Source organism: Clarias gariepinus, chromosome 25 (assembly GCF_024256425.1).
Source record: "Clarias gariepinus isolate MV-2021 ecotype Netherlands chromosome 25, CGAR_prim_01v2, whole genome shotgun sequence".
In the NCBI taxonomy this organism is placed as follows: Eukaryota; Metazoa; Chordata; class Actinopteri; order Siluriformes; family Clariidae; genus Clarias; species Clarias gariepinus.
The window spans coordinates 4,180,108-4,199,454 of NC_071124.1; the positions used below are offsets into that span (position 1 = coordinate 4,180,108).

Consider the following 19,347-nt stretch of genomic DNA (forward strand, 5'->3'; position numbering starts at 1 on the left):
GATAATATATAAGACAATAAATAATGACACAGTATAAAATAGGGTATACACACTGAGATGATAGACAAGACAATACAGTATGACAAATGACATCATATACTGTTTACTACTAGATCCGAACACGTGCACATCTGGAGTGTGTGGTCAACTCGCTGCCGCTCCTCGCGCAGCCCTTTCTTCTTCTCCCTGTCGAATGTCCCGCCTACTGTCACATTCAGTGAGGAATAACTGTGACGCCCACAGTATGACATAAAAGTTGATGATGATGATGCCTACTGTTCATCAGCACCAGTAACTGTTATAGTGGGCATCATCATTAACTTTTATGTCATACTGTGATGTAACAGTATGAGGAGCGACAGCGAGTTGACTGCACGCTCCATTTGCAGGTAACGGTAGCCACACCCATAAGGATCTGCATGCGGTGCAGCCACGGTAAAGGGTACATGAGGCTTATCCTCAGCTCCGTCCACATGAGATCCTGACGCCTGCGTGCTACCAACACCTGCACATGGAGTATGTGGTTAACTCGCTGCTGCTCCTCACTCTGCTCCAATGTTTTGAGAACTTTTACTCACAGTATGACCAATAGATGACACTGTTGCACTTAATTTAAGCTCATTCCTAAAATTCTCCATCACCCATGAATGATTAATATTTAGGGGGTTAATGGGGATTAAGTGTGGATTTGACAGCATAAAAAGGTACCAAAATGCTAAGCCATGATGGTTGCAGAAAATGTATATGTTTTTATATATATATGTTGATTTCTCCAAAATTATTGTACTCTCAGTAAAAGTCAGTTTAACTTTGTCCATTTCAACATAACAATATTGCGCAGTCTTAGCTTTTCTCATATGGTGAAACAGCTTCACGTTTTACTTACATGTGAAACTCATGATTTTTCTCTAATAGTAGGAGAACTGCTGAGTTGATGGTATTTGTGTGTGTGTGTGTGTGTGTGTGTGTGTGTGTTCAACCATGTGTTAAACACAATGTCTTGCTGGTGTTCAGCTGCAGTAGTAACTAAAGCTCATCTAGGTCCATGCACAGTGTGTTTTTATCTCTATATGTTTCTGTTTGTTTTTGGGTGAAGAAAAAGAGAGATTCGTTCACAGACTGTTTCCCAACTTAAGTAGTTGTTTGAAACTCAGTAAATTCACTCCAATTGGAAAAACCACCCTGCAGACCTACAAACAGTTATGATGGGTGTATCTTATAAAATGTACTTATGAACACATGTGTGATGACTGTTTGACATTTAAGCAGCAGTTCTCATTCCTTTTGTTTCTAGTTGCGATTCCCCAAAAATGTTGCAACACTTTCCCTCTGGACTCGCCCACTACTGTGACCTCTAAATCTAACTCACTGCATAAGCACGCTACATCTGTTGTCGATAACATGCAGAAATGTCATATTTTCAGCTCTCACAGATACTCTATCTTTCACTAACATAACAACATGATAATTACTGACATTGAGCCTCATTTATTAATCTTTTAGTGAAGGTGTGTCTGTAACTGTTTTGTTTAAGATACATTTTTTTTTTTTATTATGATATTTGTTCATACTTGTCTTGCATACATTGACCACACAAAGCACATTCTGGACACAGCTTGTTTACATACAGTGATGCCCAGAAACCCCATAAAGATGATGTCTACAGGTAGCTGAGAGCACAAAATGAACAATGAGAGTAAAGTCCGAAAAACAGAATTGGAAGTTAATTTTTCTAACTTCAATTATTTAATAATGCAAAATAATTTATTTGTTTTTTTTATTGTTTTTGGAGGCAGTGTGGGGAAATTGATGTTGTCGCCACACAAAAAAAATCACGATTCATAACAAAATCGTTTTTTTTTTCTTCCCATCTCTAATTTACATTATTCTCTATGGGAAAATTTGCTTTGCAATACAAAATTCCAGAACTTATATGACCCTGTACACAAGATAAAACGGCACAGACCGGACAGAAAGTAAGTGACAAAAAGCAATAATATTTTCATTACTTTATGAGATTGCAATAATGATTGCTACAAATTAGTGCGTATAAAAAATGCAAAATGTTTTATTGGTAAACGATATCCAGAGCTACCCTGAGATATTTACTATTTTAAAATCGTGACGCACCAAGCATGAGTGTACACACAAGATTGGTGTTTGTGTGTAGTTTATACGATCATACTGTACTATATATGGAGTGAAGCTTTCATACATTACAGTGTGTTCCTGAAGACATACAGCTCTAGAAAAACAAATAATAGAGCACTGAAATTTACTCCAGAAAACTCCTGGAATGTCATCAAGAGGAAGACGGATAGTTACAAACCATCAAGCAAAGCTGAGCTGCTTGCTTCTTTTTTTTTTTTTTTTTTGGAAAAAAGAGTGGTATAACACTGTTCAACCCCTTATTAAAGATGTTTTGCTTCACCTACAATTGGAAAAGATCAGATTTTCACTAAAAATAAAAAAAAATAAAAATTTCTTTTACAGCATGGAAGCCTTTTATTAATTTGTTTTACAAGAAAGCAATAGTGAAACCCTAACCAGAACCCTTCATCAGAGGGACAACCCATGTTACATGTTTTGGAGATAAAGTCAAAGAGGCCAGATTAAGGTGGTTTGGACATGTTCAGAGAAGAGATGGTGAATCTATCGGTAGAAGGATGCTGAGGTTGGAACTGCCAGGCAGGAGGTCTAGAGGAGACCAAAGAGGAGATTTATGGATGCAGTGAGAGAGGACATGAAGTTAGTTGGTGTGAGAGAAGAGGATGCAGAGGATAGGGTTAGATGGAGGCAGATGATTCGCTGTGGCGACCCCTGAAAGGGAACAGCCGAAGACAAAGAAGAGGAACCAGACGGTGTGTAAAGTTATTGGTGGAGAGCACGCCAAAACGCATGGAAACTGTAAATGCAAATGAAAGTTTTTTTTTCTCACTAAATACTGATTTCTTGATGTTATTTAACCAGAGCATTAACACAATTTTTTTTTTACTCTGCACATACAGTACTGCATGATCTTGTGTTATTTTAGTGTATTGTGATAATGTAATTTCCTTTAAATATACACTCTAAATAAAAATAGTTTTTTTTTTTTATTTAAGGAGAAATACTGTCAGCAAAATAAATAAATAAATAAATAAATAAATAAATAAATAAAACTGTTCATCTCAAGAAACTGATTATGCTGCTGTGGTCTCTTGTGTTTCCAGATCTGTACTGCAGCATTAGTACCTACTGTAACCTACAATACAACCCCCCCCCCCCCCAAACCCCCCTCCCCCTCCCCAGTGCACTAGGGTTAGGGCTGTGCCGCAGGTGCCTATGTGTCACTAAAGGCGGCTCGCTCCTCGCAGGTCGCTTTGCTTCTGTATGTAATTCTAGGAGTGAGCTTTGCATGGTCCACGCCCCGGGAGTGAGAGAGAGATATGAGCTCAGCACTTCCCCTGGCTGGGACTTAGTTAGTGTTCACTGAGGATCCTGTCAGGGACACACACACACACACACACACGCAAAAAAAAGAGCCGACATGCAGTGCGTACGGAAGCAGCCGAAAAGGAGCAAGTCGGAGGAATTACTTCATGATGAGCAAAGCGAGAAGATCACCAGCGTGAACCTGAAGCTTCTGGGTAGGACCGGCTTCATTCTCCATTATTTATTCTTTATTCTTCATTCCGCTTCTTCTTGGAACATTGTTTTCTTGTAACGTTGCAACAATGTAACGAAATTGTTTCATCCCTGTAAGACTCTGCGCTTTAAGGTTCGATACTTTGTATAAATATTTATATCTTCTTTTATATACAGTAGTTACTGATTCGTTTGATCCTCTGAAAGTTGCTGCAGTCTTTGAAGTGTTGCGCGGAAATTCTTCATTCAAAAAAAAAAGAAAGCTCCTTTTCAAAGTTAAACATCCTGAAAAGCCTTGAGTCATTTTTTTCTTGCCCCCTTTATGCAAGAACATAAAGATAGGATTAAATAACCCAATCACAGACTCTTCCTGTGTGAAAGAGCATTCAGCTCAAGTCACTACACGTACACTATTCTGGTGTTTGTGCTCCACTAAATGGATTCTGAGTGAGCTTGAAAATGAAACCTCTTTTGTGGTTGTTGGGTTTTTTTTTTTCCTCCACAATGCACGAGAGTTTGACTTCCTGGTTCTTTCTGTTGGGTTATAAATGAAAAAAAAAAAAAAAAGACAAACAATAGGGCATCACAAGAAATTAGGTCATTGTTATCACTGATGTTAGATTGATGTATTACAATGCCAGAAGTATGCAAATATTTGTCGTACCAGAAGAATGATTTAATGCTGTGATTATGCTGACCTTCAGATCCGGCAAACAAATTTGCATGCATGGATAAATCACGGCGTTTGCATGATCCGGTAAATGAAAAGTTGGTTTGAATAATGCACGCTTGTTCATCGAGGCTTTCGAAGTAATCGATATGATTTGGTCTGATTTCTCCTCTCTTATTCCTATGTGCATGTATGTTTCTGACGACTTGCAGGCATGGATGGAGATCCAGACTTGAACCTCCTTCTGAAGGGCACAGAGCTCACCAAGGTTCGCTCAGGATCGTGGAAGAAACCGCGATACTTCAAGCTGCAGGAGGACTGCAAGACCGTGTGGCAAGAGTCCAAGAAAAAGATGCGTCCAAAGCACACCTGTGAGTCCATCCTACACGTGTGTACACAGCACAATGGCCAGTGTTGAAACAACAACTACACTGTTTATATAAGTCCAGATGGAGCCAAACGAAGCCTGTAAGAGAGAATGCAAATGTGTCTGAGGTTAAACTAGAGTCCTAGAGTGCTTATTGTCGATTAAGAGCCACGAGAGAATGATTGTGTTTTCGCATTCTTATTTAATCCTGATTAACAATCCTAGGTGTAGAAAGATATTTAAAGGATTTGGGGGGCATTTGGAAAAGTACTGTTTAGTTTTTAAAAAGTTCAGAAGACCGGTACACACTGAAATTGTAATTTACCGACTAGTTGTGCAGACACGCCTCCTGTCCCGTGACAAACTGTACAGAGGACAGGACCGCAATGCTGGATCTGACATGCATTGAGGACCTGCATCGTATACCATGACAAGCTGAACAGAGGACACACCTCCTATACAAAAACTGACTATACAGAGGACATGTCTTGTATAATGTGACAGAGGACACACCTCATATATGGAGACTAACTACACAGAGGACATACCTCCTATCAAAAGATTGACTGTGCAGAGGACACACCTACTATACAGGGACTTACTGTACAGAGGGCATCCTTCCTATTAAAAGACTGACTGTACAGTTGTACAGAGAACAGTTCTCATGTACTGAGACCGACTGTACAGTGGACACGCCTCCTATCACAAGACTGACTGCACAAAGGACACGCCCCTGTTAGTGTGTAACAACACAGAGGGCCTATTGCTTTCCCTGAGACTGACTGCACAGAGGAGTTCTCACTGTGAAACACACTGTAGACACACCTTTGTCCCATACAATTTACTACAAAAGGTCATATTTGTTTTTTTTATTTATTTTTTATTTTTTTATTGCCTTTCTTTTTGTACTGCTTTATTAGCATCCTGCTAGTAATGTTTAATTGTTTAAACTTGGACCTTTGGGATTTTCTACAATAATGTAGTGTAGAATATATAATAAAATATAATATAATGTCTGATTCTATATTAATAAACACGTCATATGTTTTATACAACCAATAATCCTTATCGTAAGCATACGTCTCTTTTTGAACGGCTGGGTGGAAAAGAAAAAAGAAAAAAAGCATGATAGCTGCCATAGTGATGCCAGTTTATTGCTCAGACATCTGGTATAGACCATTAAGGCAAGCTTTATCCAGCGATTATGGAGCTTTTTTATAGATCTGATCACGCTTCAAATCACAGACCACACACAGTGCTGTAAAACCACGAGACTGTGAGATGATTTGTTGCGTATTGCATCAGAACAAAGTTCACTCGCGTTTTAACTTAACCAAGCATAGATATAATAAAGAATTATATTAATATATATAAGTGGACTACATGAGAAAACCAAATTTCATGATACTTTCAGACATTTTAATTGTTTAGGTAAATAAAAATGTGTGGAAAATGTTCGCACTTGAATGTAAGTGAGATTTATTGACATTTGTATTATTTACTACAGTATGCATATATCAGCATCATATACTGTAGAAGCATATTTAATTGACCTCATACAAGAGCAATATCACAATATAACAATATTTTCCTCTACCAGCATGCCGGCAAATGTTTTATTCCTTAATTATGTATCTTATCATGAAATTCCACAGATCAGAATTCCTCAAACGTTCTTCTTCCTCCCTCAGTTTCCATCGAGGAAATAGAGAGCGTGCGCCTCGGCCGGCAAACGGAGGGTCTCAAGAACTACACCGATGAGACGCTGGAATCGCGGGTGTTCTCCATCCTGTTCAAGGGCCACCATAAGAACCTAGACTTGATCGCCAAGAACGAGGAGGAGGCCAAGAACTGGGTGTCAGGTCTGGAGAAGGTCATGAACAACACGAGCAATCTCAGCCAACAGAAGAGGACCGAACAGTATCCTTGGCATTTTTATGGTATTTAGCTCGCTAAGGGAAAAAAAAGGTGTTTTACTGAAACTTTTTCATGTCGAGTACTGTGCAAAAGTCTTGACCCCTCATTTCGTTAATTAAAGAAATTTTACTGCGACAGGTTGCAAAGTGCCTAAAGATAACATTTAAAAATTGTTTGTAGTACACTGATCATCCGTCATCATCTGCACCTGTTTATCACTGGTTCATGCCTTAAGTTAGATGTTTTTCTTTTATCCCTGTGGGATTTACCGGTCACTGTGTGGCTAAACAAACTACTGTAAAACAGTCCTTTCCAAGGCCTGGAGAACTATTCCTTAAAAAAACATGAACCATTTGTATTTGCTTTCTGGAAGCATATTATAAAGAAACATGGGATGATATTGAATATAAACACCACAGCTTTATATTATGATTTGCACATCAGTTGTTAGCCTTATATTGGGACATCAGCTGGATCTTCAACTGCTTGCGTAAGGCTGATATAAACTGTGACACGAAGATGAGTCGAGATGAGGTGAAGAGCTTCCTGCAGAACATCAACCATGAAGTGGACGACGAATACATCAAGATGCTCTTTGAGGTGTTTTTTTTTATTTATTTTTCTGCTCTGTGTTTTTTGATCTTGCCGATTTTGTGTTTATCTTTAATACTTGTGTGTGTGTGTGTGTGTATTTCTGTTCCCAGAAATGTGATCGGTCCAAAACTGGCTTACTGGAAGGAAAAGAAATTAAGCTCTTGTACGAGACCCTGACCGACAGGGAGGAGATCGACGTGATCTACAAAGCGTTCGCCAAAACCGAAGGACTCATGAGTGCCGCCAATCTTCTGGACTTCCTGACAAACGAGCAGAAGGAGAAAGTGGATCTAATTTACGCCACTCAGCTCATCGAGAAATATGAAGTAGATGAAACGGGTATTGCTCTCCTTCGAGTATCGTCCTTACACACATGCACATTCCTTGAATGTACACACATTCGGTTGAATCCTTGAATCTGATTGCTCAGAAGGTGTTTATTGTAGATTTATGTACTGATCTCATCTCATCTTATGCATTAGACTATTAACACTTCTGCGTCTTAGAAACCCTGCGTTTTTTAGTACAAACAAAAAAAAAAAAAGGAAAAATAAGTTACAGAATAATATTTGTATGCTGGAAAAGAAAGCAGCACATCTTATAAACGATCACTTTTTAGACAAACAAAATGGAAGTCGTCAGGTTTTGCATGAACACCAAAGGAGCTTATTTCCTTATAAAACAGCACGAGTTGTACCTGAGACTAAACAATCTTCAAACAGTCATCACGCCAAATACTGTACTAACTTTATGTCATTAATCAATGGCTATTGGTAATAATTAATGTTTATTGGGTTATATATATATAAAAAAAAAATTTCAGGCATTCTTGCTCTGCAGCATTTTTTTGCATGTGCAAAGACTTTTGCACAGTTCTGTCATATCCATCCGTAGATGAACAGATTTCCATCATATTTGCACTTTTTTTTTTTCCGGTCAGGGTGTCACTTTAGACGTTTGCCCTTACAGACATTTTGAACAAAAAAAGAGCGACAATAGTGACGTCCATGCATGAGTTCATCAAAACTTCGAGTGATTTCATCGTTTTGCATGATGCTCTGCAAACAAATCCCTGCAGGCCAGTGGGTGTGTCCGTCAGCGCGCTCTTTCTGCTTTCGTTATTGTGCGAGCGATCACTGGCACACTTAAAAAGCTTCAAAAGAAAATAAAAACAGAAAAGTTATGTGTTAAATACACTATTACTTTGATATTGTATTACTTTGGAGTTTTTCTACTATTTTCTTCTATTTTCTAAATAAGTGAAAATTCAGAATCCCGAAAAGAAAAAATTCCTTTTTTTATGCAAATTCCTGACGAGGACACGATTTCACATTTACCGAAAGAAACCGCAGTTTAGATTGCACTTTTAGAATCGTTCTTGAACAAACATTTGCTTTCGCCCGCCATGCAATTCTGCTAGTTTGCCTACATTTGCTTGTCTTGCCTCCACCTCGACAGCCAAAGCAAAGCAGCTGATGACGAAAGACGGCTTCCTGATGTTCCTGCACCAGCCCGAAGCTCTGATCATGAGCCCGGCCCATAAGAGCGTCTACCAAGATATGAGCCACCCCTTAAGCCATTATTTCATCTCCTCCTCGCACAACACCTACCTTGTGAAAGACCAGCTCAAAGGCCCAAGCAGCATCGAGGGCTACATACGGTACGTTCGGCACACCAAAGCTAACATCCTGTCTATGGCGTTCAGTTGTTCCCCATCTAGTGTTGCTTTATGTCTTATTTACATGTATGTATTAACAAGAAATGCACACCAACTTTACCAAACCAAACATTAAAATCTGCAATAATTTCATGCCAGATCTCAGAACGCCCCTCCGTGAAGCCTGTACACTAATGCTTATTAAACATGACAATATCTTACCACCTCTACAGAGCGCTGACGAAAGGATGCCGCTGCGTAGAGCTGGACATCTGGGACGGCTCGGACGGGGAGCCGGTTATCTACCACGGATACACGTTGACCTCCAAGATCCTCTTTAAGGATGCCATTCAGGCCATCAAGGAGTATGCCTTTAAGGTAACTGCAAGGATTTTATATAGTTTACTTACAGGACATTTTTCTTATTTCTTCCTTCACTTTGATTCTTTCTTCAATGTTTGTTTGACAAATTATTGATGAAACGGGGAATTTGGTTCATCCCCTGACCGAACCTGGGCTCTGATTTTGGGATCAGGAAGTAAAAACAAAACACTTGTGGTCACTTTTATGGAAAAGCTACTTAGGTTGGAAGCTAAGCCCACACACACACACACACACACACACACACACACACAGAATGTCTGTGTAGATTTATAAAACTGACTGCCTCCTTCTGTAATGGCTTTCCGGTGCCAGCCTGTACCCGTTTCCGACTCCGGCAGGACTTCGAGACGCGTCCCAGAAGGCGAAAGGTTTCTCTGTTGTCGACACTGATTGATGCCAAACCATGTGCTGAGAGAGAAAATAATTGGTCTACAAGCTGGCTGGTGTTTTTACTTCACAGTGTCCTTTTTGTTCACTTTTCTATCAGATCAAATCTCTTTATGCTATAACCAGCATCACCTGTTTTTTTGTGTTTTATTATTATTATTATTATTATTATTATTATTATTATTGTTGGTCTTAAAACAGCTTTCACTCTTGTGTTTTCATTTTCCTTAGTGTTCACTCGATTCCTTTGTGATTTCTTTTCATTCCCTCCAATGTTGTAATGTTTATCGTCTCCATCTCATCTGTCGTCATAGCGACGGCTTCCCCGGTTACTCGCACCTCATCCCGCCACCCCTCGTCCGCCTGCCTTCTGTAGCTTTTTCAGGAACGGTGCTCCTTTCCGACTTTCCTAAACTTGTGTTTCTCCCCAGACGTCGGAGTACCCGGTGATCCTGTCCCTGGAGAACCACTGCAGCGTAGACCAGCAGAAGCTGATGGCCGAGCACATGAGCACCATCCTGGGTAGCGCTCTGCTCACCAAACCCCTGGGAGAACACATGCCCACAGCGCTGCCCTCTCCAGAGGTGGGTAGATGCTCAGAGTATGAGGAATTTCATCCTATTAGACACACACCAACACACACACGTCAGAAAGAAACAGACACTTCTCATACCAGTGTGGTTTTCACACTTCTGTTCAGACATACCACGATGAGGCGTCTGGTGACGTCAGAGAACTTTAAAAAATGTAAATTTCTAAATTCTTAGGCTATACGTCGCCATCTTTGGATCAAAGATGAAACCAGTGAGAACATTTTTTAAAAGTAATCTTCTTAGAGATTAAAGTCTTCCATAGAATTTCTACTTTCTATTGTTAAGTTTATTAACTGAATTAGTTTGAGTCACATAAAAAAAGTTTTGCTTTAGCGATGTTAACAGCTATTGCTAGCGCTGCTATGAACTCCCCGCACGATCAAGGATCACATGCTAAAGTGATTCTGAAATAAATCAGATTTGTGCAGACAGACAGTCCTAAAAATCAGCCTTGTGTCATATTATGTTTCAAAAAATCTGATTTGAGTCACTTTAGACGGATAATGTGAACCTGGACTAACATCTTCCCCACGTGACCCCATATACGAGGACCCCACCCTCGCTTATTTCTCAGATCCACTCAACAGTTCCCTGTAGGGGCGGAGCTCAGCCATAGCTCATTTACATACAGAAGATACTGAAACGTCGTGTTCAGCAAAGGAGTGAAATAAAGGCAGTTTTTCAGCTGGATCATTAACACATGCACACTTTAAGAGAGATCTGAGACCAATGTTAACTTGTTAAAGAAATGCAAATATAAAACCCTTTAACATGTTTCCTCTTTCATGAGAATTTTTTATTATGCATATTAATTTTTATTCCAAAAATGCAAAAAATTGTTAAGATATTGCAACATGAATTTGACATGGTTACGGAAACTACAGAGTTTTTGCTTTTAAGCTTTTACCAAGGTCATATGCTTCTAGACGCTTCGACCAATTTTGATATCAATATTCATAAAGAAATATAAATAATTTGCATTTTAAATGATTATTGTTTGAAGCGAGACAGTACAATGCAAAACAAATGGGCATTTTTGGTGCACATATAAAATCAGTTATCAACTTTAAACTTTTAGGGAAGCAAGATGGGTCACTTCTATGTTGCATAAACTTCCGAAGTAGCTTCTTTATCACGCACGTTTTCTGTATTTTATTTATATATATATATATATATATATATATATATATATATATATATACAGTACCGGTATTGTGTTTTGATCGTAACATCGCAAGCAGAAATAATCAGCCTTGTGTCTGGCCGAGGGAACTCAGGATTTAAGTTTTATCGCACCAGAAGTGTGTTTTCATTCCAGACGTCACTGGAGTATGTGAGGAATGCTCTGTCCACACCTACTGACCTGAATACTAGACTCTCATCACGGGTGTGACAGACAGCGCTGCGTTTGATCACGGTGTTTAGAGTTTTGGCTGCTTTCCTTGATGACACTCAGTGAGATAATGACAGGCGAGTAGCAACAGCAGGAGTCAAGAATCAAGTCTAATTGTAGCCTAAGGGTGTGGTGCTGCTTCGTAGGTAGTGATCCTTTCATAAACATCATACCGTATTTCATCCACTAGCTGTTAGCAAAGTCGCGTGAGATTTGATCTCATTGTTGTAACGCCCAATGATTTATAATAGAAAAACAAAGAAACAAAAAACAAAACCAGAACCGTCTGGATTCATGCTAAGATTTATGATGGAACATAAGGGATGATGTTTAAAAGGGTAAATAATAAAAAAATATTGTTTTACTCATCTTCTACACCGCTTTATCCTGTATATAGGGTCATGGGGTGTCTTCCAGGAGACTTGGGGTACGATGCGGGGTACACACACTCAGGGTGCCAATCCATCACTGTGCACACATACACACACACATGCTCATTCACACACTATGGGTAATTTGGAACCACCAATTAAGTCTTTGGATTGTGGGAGGAAACCAACAAAGCACAGGGAGAACATGCAAACTCAGGAATCGAACCTGGACCCTGGAGGTGCAAGGTTTGATTGTCATGTATTTTTCAGCAAATTGCTGACACTGGAGACTCCTTCCATCTTCCTAAAGAAAAACCTCACCAGATCCACAATTTTGATGCTTTTGTTTTTTCCTTTTGAATTAATACGCTTAAATTGTGACATGTTTACCGTATAATTCCTAATGAGCATCTTGATCTTTAGTACACACCTTTTTTCCCTGATCTCCAGGAGCTGAAGGGTCGCATTCTGATCAAATGCAAACGCCTGAACAAGCTGGAGGATTACTTCTCAAAACAGGCGGCTGGTGAGGAAGAAGAGTCCGTGACAGAAGAAGAAGACGCGCGTGACGACGAGGAGGCTGAGCATTCGGAAAACAATAAGGTTTGCTAAAACAGTGGTCTTCTTGTATAGACTGCACATATCAATAGTTTTTGTTAGAATTTTGATTTTTTATTCGTTGTTCTTCCTGCCTTAGAAGTCGCTAAAGCTAGCTAAAGAGCTCTCGGATCTGGTCATCTACTGCAAAAGCGTCAAGTTCCAAGGATTTGAGCACGCGCAGACTCACCATACCTTTTACGAGATTCCTTCTTTTAAAGAATGGGACGCGGTGAATTTGGCAGAGAAGTCAGGTACAGGACGCCGTCGTGTCGTACCTTATGGCATTAAAGGCTGTGAGATGTGGAGTTGTATTGAACCTGATTTCTTTCACAGCAAACAAATACATTCATCACAACGTGGACAAGCTGAGCAGAGTTTACCCCTCAGGAGCAGCCAGGACAAATTCCTCCAACTTCAACCCCGTGCCTCTGTGGAACGCCGGCTGCCAAATCGGTAAGACTGAGGCGGAATAAACAAGAGCGTCACACTATGTTTTCTTATGGTCAAGATTAAAGGTCCTGTATTATACGCCTTTTTTAGAACAAGTTCATATTCTAAGGTTTTTCTAAAATGTCTAGTAATGTTTTATATAAAATACAACTCTGATCCTACATTCACCTCATCCTTTGACAAAGTGGATTTTTCTAACCAATCAGAACGCAGAGACTGGAATCTTCCATTTTGGGGACCTCATCACACTTTCACACTTGTTTTCAGGCTTATATCCGAATGAAACCAATATACAGTATTAGGGATGCACCGAAATAGCATTATCGGTTTCGGCCGAAACGTAAGAAAACGCCGAAAATAAAAGCCGAAATTGTCGCCACGCCTCTCCCATCCTCCCGTCTCGTTCGCGCTGTCATTACGCATCAAACACGGAGTATGTCGGTTTCAGATGAGGACAGCAAAGTTGCAATATGCAACATTTTTTTAATACAAACAAAAAGAAAATATTTTAAACATGTTTTTTAATGAAGCCATTTTCGGTTTCGGTATCGGTTTTCGGCCAAGTGCATCCAAAAATTTCGGTTTCGTTTTCGGCCCAGAATTTTCATTTCGGTGCATCCCTATACAGTATGTAAGGTTCCTAACGTACAGTGGCATCTTCCATATTTAGCGGTATAAAAGTTAGGTGATAAACACAAGTAAGAGCAAAAGATGGATAGGTTAGCCATTGGTAGTTGAACGCTATGCTTTAATCCTAGCTATATTTACTATATTTACTGCAAAAATGGCACTCAGGGGACGGCAGAGCTGGGGACAACTGGGCAGAGTTGAGGATTAAACAAGGGAAGGGTCTCTTGGTATATGAGGTCACAATAGGGGAGGAAACTTATTAGCTTGTTTAAGACCTGGCCAATACAATAATGATAAAAGGACAAAATTTTCCATAGAATTAAGCCTGTGTGAATGTTGTGAATCGTCGGTGAAACGAGTCATTATATTACATAAGCCAGAAAAATGTAACCAATCCAACAACGTATAGAAATATTCCAAAAAAATTTCACAGAACTTATTAAATCACCAAATCATTGGCTCATGCCTCAGGTGTTGTATATCATGTTTGATCTCATCTCCAGTGGCCCTCAACGTCCAGACACCAAGCGCAGAGATGGACCTGAACCAGGGCCTGTTCAGCCAAAACGGACAAAGCGGCTACATCCTGAAGCCGGCCTATCTGCGGGATAAAGAGTCCGAGTTTGACCCCATCACGCTCACCAGAGGACCGTGGCTCAAACACGTCACACTCCACGTGATGGTCAGCACCAGGACATACCTAATAGATGTTCTCTCTCTCACTCTCTCATTGAGTTTTTAAAAAATCCCTCCTCGTTTTGTTTGAGCAGGTGATCTCAGCGCAGCAGTTACCCAAAGTCAACGAGAAGCTCAACTCCATCGTCGATCCCCTGGTGCGAGTGGAGATCTACGGCGTGCCTGCGGACACGGCCAAAAAAGAGACGCATCACATTGAAAACAACGGTAGTGCCTCAGTTTCTTCTTGGTTCACTCAATACCTAAATATGCAATAGTCTGTTTTATCCTGAAGCATTATGATATTCCAGATACCAGTTTCTTAATGATCTTCAGGTTGAATCCCAGATCACATGCTAATGTTTAGTATTTCATTATTTTAAATGCAGTCACGTTAATAGCCATGATTATAAGCATCACTTGGAAAGAAGTGGCCTTTTGTGCAAACCAGAGCAATTTCGAAATCGAACAAAATTATGCGTTTAAATGTGTATGATCAATAGGGATGGGGATTACCAGGGACCAGCCGATACAATAATATCACAATAACTACTGTAGGTGGCGAATCGATTTTGCGATTTTCATTGCGATTCTGTTAGAATCACAATCTTAAAAAATATTCCCGTTTAATATTATTTATTGTTTAGATTTTACTACAGCCCTAAATAAACTTAGCACATGGTCTAATGTGTCCATAATCTTGAGCACCACCTGTAGGATGATAGAGGAATTGCAGTATTTTACTATGTCAAATACAAACATATAAAATAAATATATACATTTTGAATCCAATGTGACGATATATGAACTGCCAGACAACAGAATCACTGGCCAAGAATTTTGAAAATGACACAAATATTAACAAATCTACATTTTTGTCAGATGTTACTATGGTATACTAAGGTAAAATTACAAGCATTTCATAAGTGTAATTATCAGCGCTACCGTCAGTAAGTGTCATGCCAAGAGTACAGCATCCTAAAACCATTCATGTGTGGTGTTGCTTCTCAGCCAAGGGACTGGACTCATTCTCAATTTTATCTAAGAACACAGCCATGAATAAAGAACGGTACAAAAACCTCTTCCATCCAAGAACAGTTTGGTGATAAACAATGTCTTTTCCAGCATGATGATGCTCTCAGGGAACAAAACATTGCAATTTTGGGTCCGTGGCCAGAAAACTCCTCAGACCTTAATCCCAATGAGAACATGTGGTCGATCCTCAGGAGGCGGGCGGACAAACAAAAACCCACAAAGTCAGACAAACTCCAAGTATTGATTATATAAGAATGGGCTGCGACATCAGTCAGGGCGTGGCCCGGAAGTTGATTGACAGCATCACCAGGGCGAATTGCAGAGGTCTTAAAAAAGAAGGCACTGCAAATATTGACTCTTTACATAAACTTAATGTAATTGCCCATCAAAGCCTTACAGTATGAAATGCTCGTGATTATACTTCAGTGTACCAGAACAACATCTGACACAAAAGCATCTTTTTCGTAACCATCTTTCCAGCTGGTTTGAGTAAAATTCAAATACATAGTATTCAAATTCAGAGTGTAAAGGTGTGGCCTTCTACTCGCCACTTCAATTCAAATCTACTAGGAATTAAACAAGACGACATGCAGTTGGTGTTTGCCTTAAATATCAGTAATAAAAATAAAAACAGTCTTTTTGTCATCAGAAAAGTTCACCTTCTTCTTTGTTCTATTCATGTTTATCTCCTGCTGAATCTCCTGCGCTTGACTGACGCTGTAATTTACACCTGAACTCCGTAGCTGGAGGCACAAACCAGGATGTTTTTCTGTAAGAAGTACAGGGGGATCAAGCTTTTGAGTAACACACAGGCTTTCTCTCTCTCTTTCTCTCTCTCTCTTTGTCTCGCTCAGGTTTCAACCCTATGTGGAACGAGAATTTCAAGTTCGACCTGCATGTGCCTGAACTTGCCCTGGTGCGCTTCGTCGTGGAGGATTACGATCACGTGTCCAGCAACGACTTCGTCTGCCAGTGCACGGTCCCGTTCACCAGCCTGCAGGACGGTCAGTGATCACACCGCACGGTTTAGAGCAGCCTAAAGTGAAATGATGACTGGGAAAGATGGAGGAGGTGCATTAATACATCTAGAGAAGCTCTTCAGATGTAGAATATGATGATAACGCTGAATGCGATCGCTTTGATCACTTAGAGCCCTGTCTGATCTCAGAGAACGTGTTAAGACCTGATACTTGCTCCACATGATTGAAATTGTTGGAGGGCGTTCGAGTCAAACTGGGACTTTCTGGGACTGAATTACTGCGTGAAAACAGTACAGTGATGAAACTCGTATCAGCAGTTAAACATTTGCAAACGTTTTAAAGAAGTCCGTACGTCCGTCAACGATGATCCCGGCCAAGGTGGCTCAGAGTCTGTTGCAGACGTTCACGAGAACATTTAGTGCCCGATCCTTGAAAATCGACAAATACTTTGTCGCGGACCTGTACACACAATCAATCGCAGGAACTCCGTACATCCGCCGTACAGTCCTGACCTCGCTCCAAGCCATTTCCACATGTTTGGGCCATTAAAGGAGTTCCTGGGGGGCCGGAATTTTAGACGATCAATCCGATCACGGATCCATCATACTGAAAAAACTTTCTCCCTTGATTAAGTAGCTCTAGCGATTATTGCATTAGCGTAGCAGGGGATTACAGGAAAACAGGAACGGCTTGCTTTGTCTTAGTAACACGACAACACGCCGCGTCTTATTAAAGAAAGAAAGAGAAGCTGATGAGGGAACAACTGTTCATGTAAGTGAAAACAGGAAGTAATTTGCCTTAGCATGATGTGTTCACAAATAGATTGGGAAGTTGCTGTAGTGATGGAGGAACAAATCAGTTCACGGTCGTATTGTTAACCCTGGTTTACCCGCCGCTGTTTATTATTCTAACAGCACTGCGTCGAGTGTTTTACTCCTTTACTTATAGTCTTGTGAAAGGGTTCAATTTCGTAAACGGGTGTATAACACGACAGATAAAAATAATAAATTCTGCTCTGTCTATCTGCAAAATAATCCGTCACTGCGTTGGCAGGAGAATGAGCAATCCTGGACCACCGCCATAGTCGAGCGCCAGCTGATGGGAAGTCGGCGTGTGTGAAATCATTCCACTCGCACGTGATCGCGCACTACCTTAGCCGGCAGACTCATTCTGAACGTTTTTTTTTTTTGTTTTGTTTTTCCTTTGCAGGATATCGTCACGTGCCGCTGTACGACCAGAACGGGGACGTCCTCCCTTCAGCGCGACTTTTCGTCCACATCATGGCCGTGGAGGCGGAATAAATCCTGTGACGCGTTCTCCTACGAGCCTAAAAACCTGAGCCTGGGCGAGACGGAAAAGCTGAACAGAAGAAGTCTCAGACTGAAGCTGAACCAGAACAAAACCTGGACTAGGACCTGCTGTTTTATTTAAGACACTGTGGGACGAGCTCCACAGTCCACACTAAGCAAGATGTAGCCGTAGTACAATCCTCTGACCTGTTAATGCACTAGATTAGTATTTTCTCTTAGATGGTTTTTAGGTACTTTTTAATTTTAGAGTGCTACTTTTATTACATTCCACTATTTAAGATTTCACCCGTGTATGTGTGTGTTTGTGTGAGAGAGAGAGAGAGAAAGTGAATATGTGAACTAAAAAATACTAATAAAATACCCAGCTGTAGTCAAGACTACAAGCTGCTAGTAATAAATCTCAGCCTGTTGTAAGACATTCCTTCTTTCATGCCGCACCAGATTCGAAACCCTGCGCCAACAGGACGGCATGCAGGAAACGCACGATTTCGGTTACTCTCAATTAAAACCATCTGATCAGAAGAGTCTTGCACAGGTTTGACTTTAACCACACTGCCAGGACGATCAAGAGCGGATGGAGAAGAACGCCGTTTGTTCATCGTTGGGGATGATGGCGTCGGCGGGGTTGACGTTTTAATGCCTCGGATAGAATCTGGATCAAGTCCAACACCACAAGCGACCAGAACATCTCGAGTGCTGTAGCTTCAGCAGAGATTACAGAACCGCAGTAGGGTGACGAACACTAAATACATGAAGATTCTCCCGCAGTGGGTGATCGGATGATGGGAGACGTAGAGAAGGAGGTCACGTGTCATCAGAATCTCAGTTAAAAAAAAAAAACCCCAGAAGAAACCAGGATGAAAATGTTTCATTGTAGGATAATCAGTCAGAAGAATTGATGACGAGCCTAACGAGCTTGGTTTAGAAGAAATCGCAACCCTCCAAAAAGTAAAAAAAATGTAAAAAAAACTTGTTTGAGTCTTCCAAAGAAGATGCCCAACATCATTGCTTCCTAATAAAGGTTCTGTGAAGAGGTTCTGTGAAGGTTCTTGGACGGAGTTGCCCAAACCTGGTCCTCGAAAACCTTCAGAGCCGTACGTGCCATGCATGATTTTCCGATCATCTCTGCACTACTTTCTGCTGATTGTCTGGATCAGGTGTGTTCATTCAAACGGATGCTGGAAGACCGCTTCTTAAATAAGGTTGAACTTTTCTTGCAGGTTCCTTGACACGTCTTTTACATTCCTTGTGCATCAGGATCCAAAGTCATAGCAGTCCTGGATGAAAAGAGTTAAGGAACTTACTGACTATTTATTAATACTCAAATAGCAAGTACAACGCACAGATGTGTAAACTTAGACTTAGTTGTGTGTGTCAACTGTGTGTGTCATCAGGCCAATGATTCAACGATATGCAAACTTAATGATCTAATGATTTACCCAGAGCTCACACAATTACAGGATGATAAATGACTTCATCTGACCACTGTATTTAAATAAAATAAACACGTTCGGTCTTATTTTATTATATAATATTGTTAACATAATAATATAAAAATATATAAATATCAGTTAAAAATTTATGATTTAAGCACAACAACCCAGTGATTACACACAATAACCTGGTGTAATGTGGGGGATAAAAACTTTCAGTTCTAAAATTGAGATAAAAAGGATTTTTATGTTATAATGGATTCAGAAGTGGGAC

At 40.2% G+C, this 19,347-nt stretch overlaps 1 protein-coding gene across 1 annotated transcript; it reads left to right on the top strand.

Moving 5' to 3' along the window:
* Positions 1-3,453: 3,453 nt before the first annotated feature.
* plcd1b (phospholipase C, delta 1b) lies at positions 3,454-18,043 on the top strand. Its single transcript, XM_053486895.1, has 15 exons — positions 3,454-3,629; positions 4,510-4,668; positions 6,356-6,584; positions 7,052-7,181; positions 7,286-7,514; positions 8,634-8,835; positions 9,066-9,210; positions 10,035-10,187; positions 12,411-12,563; positions 12,658-12,811; positions 12,894-13,013; positions 14,144-14,322; positions 14,411-14,543; positions 16,205-16,354; positions 17,540-18,043. Exons 1-15 carry the CDS (start codon positions 3,530-3,532, stop codon positions 17,629-17,631), a joined length of 2,328 nt encoding a protein of 775 aa, XP_053342870.1. The 5' UTR covers positions 3,454-3,529; the 3' UTR covers positions 17,632-18,043.
* Positions 18,044-19,347: the final 1,304 nt, after the last annotated feature.

What these genes read in the sequence shown, in the direction of transcription:
- plcd1b (XM_053486895.1), top strand. Translation starts at nt 3,530, where the DNA reads ATGCAGTGCGTACGGAAGCAGCCGAAAAGGAGCAAGTCGGAGGAATTA. An exon ending in GATGCGTCCAAAGCACACCT is followed by an intron (nt 4,669 to 6,355) that starts GTGAGTCCATCC and finishes TTCCTCCCTCAG; the next exon opens with TTTCCATCGAGGAAATAGAG. An exon ending in TCAAGGAGTATGCCTTTAAG is followed by an intron (nt 9,211 to 10,034) that starts GTAACTGCAAGG and finishes GTTTCTCCCCAG; the next exon opens with ACGTCGGAGTACCCGGTGAT.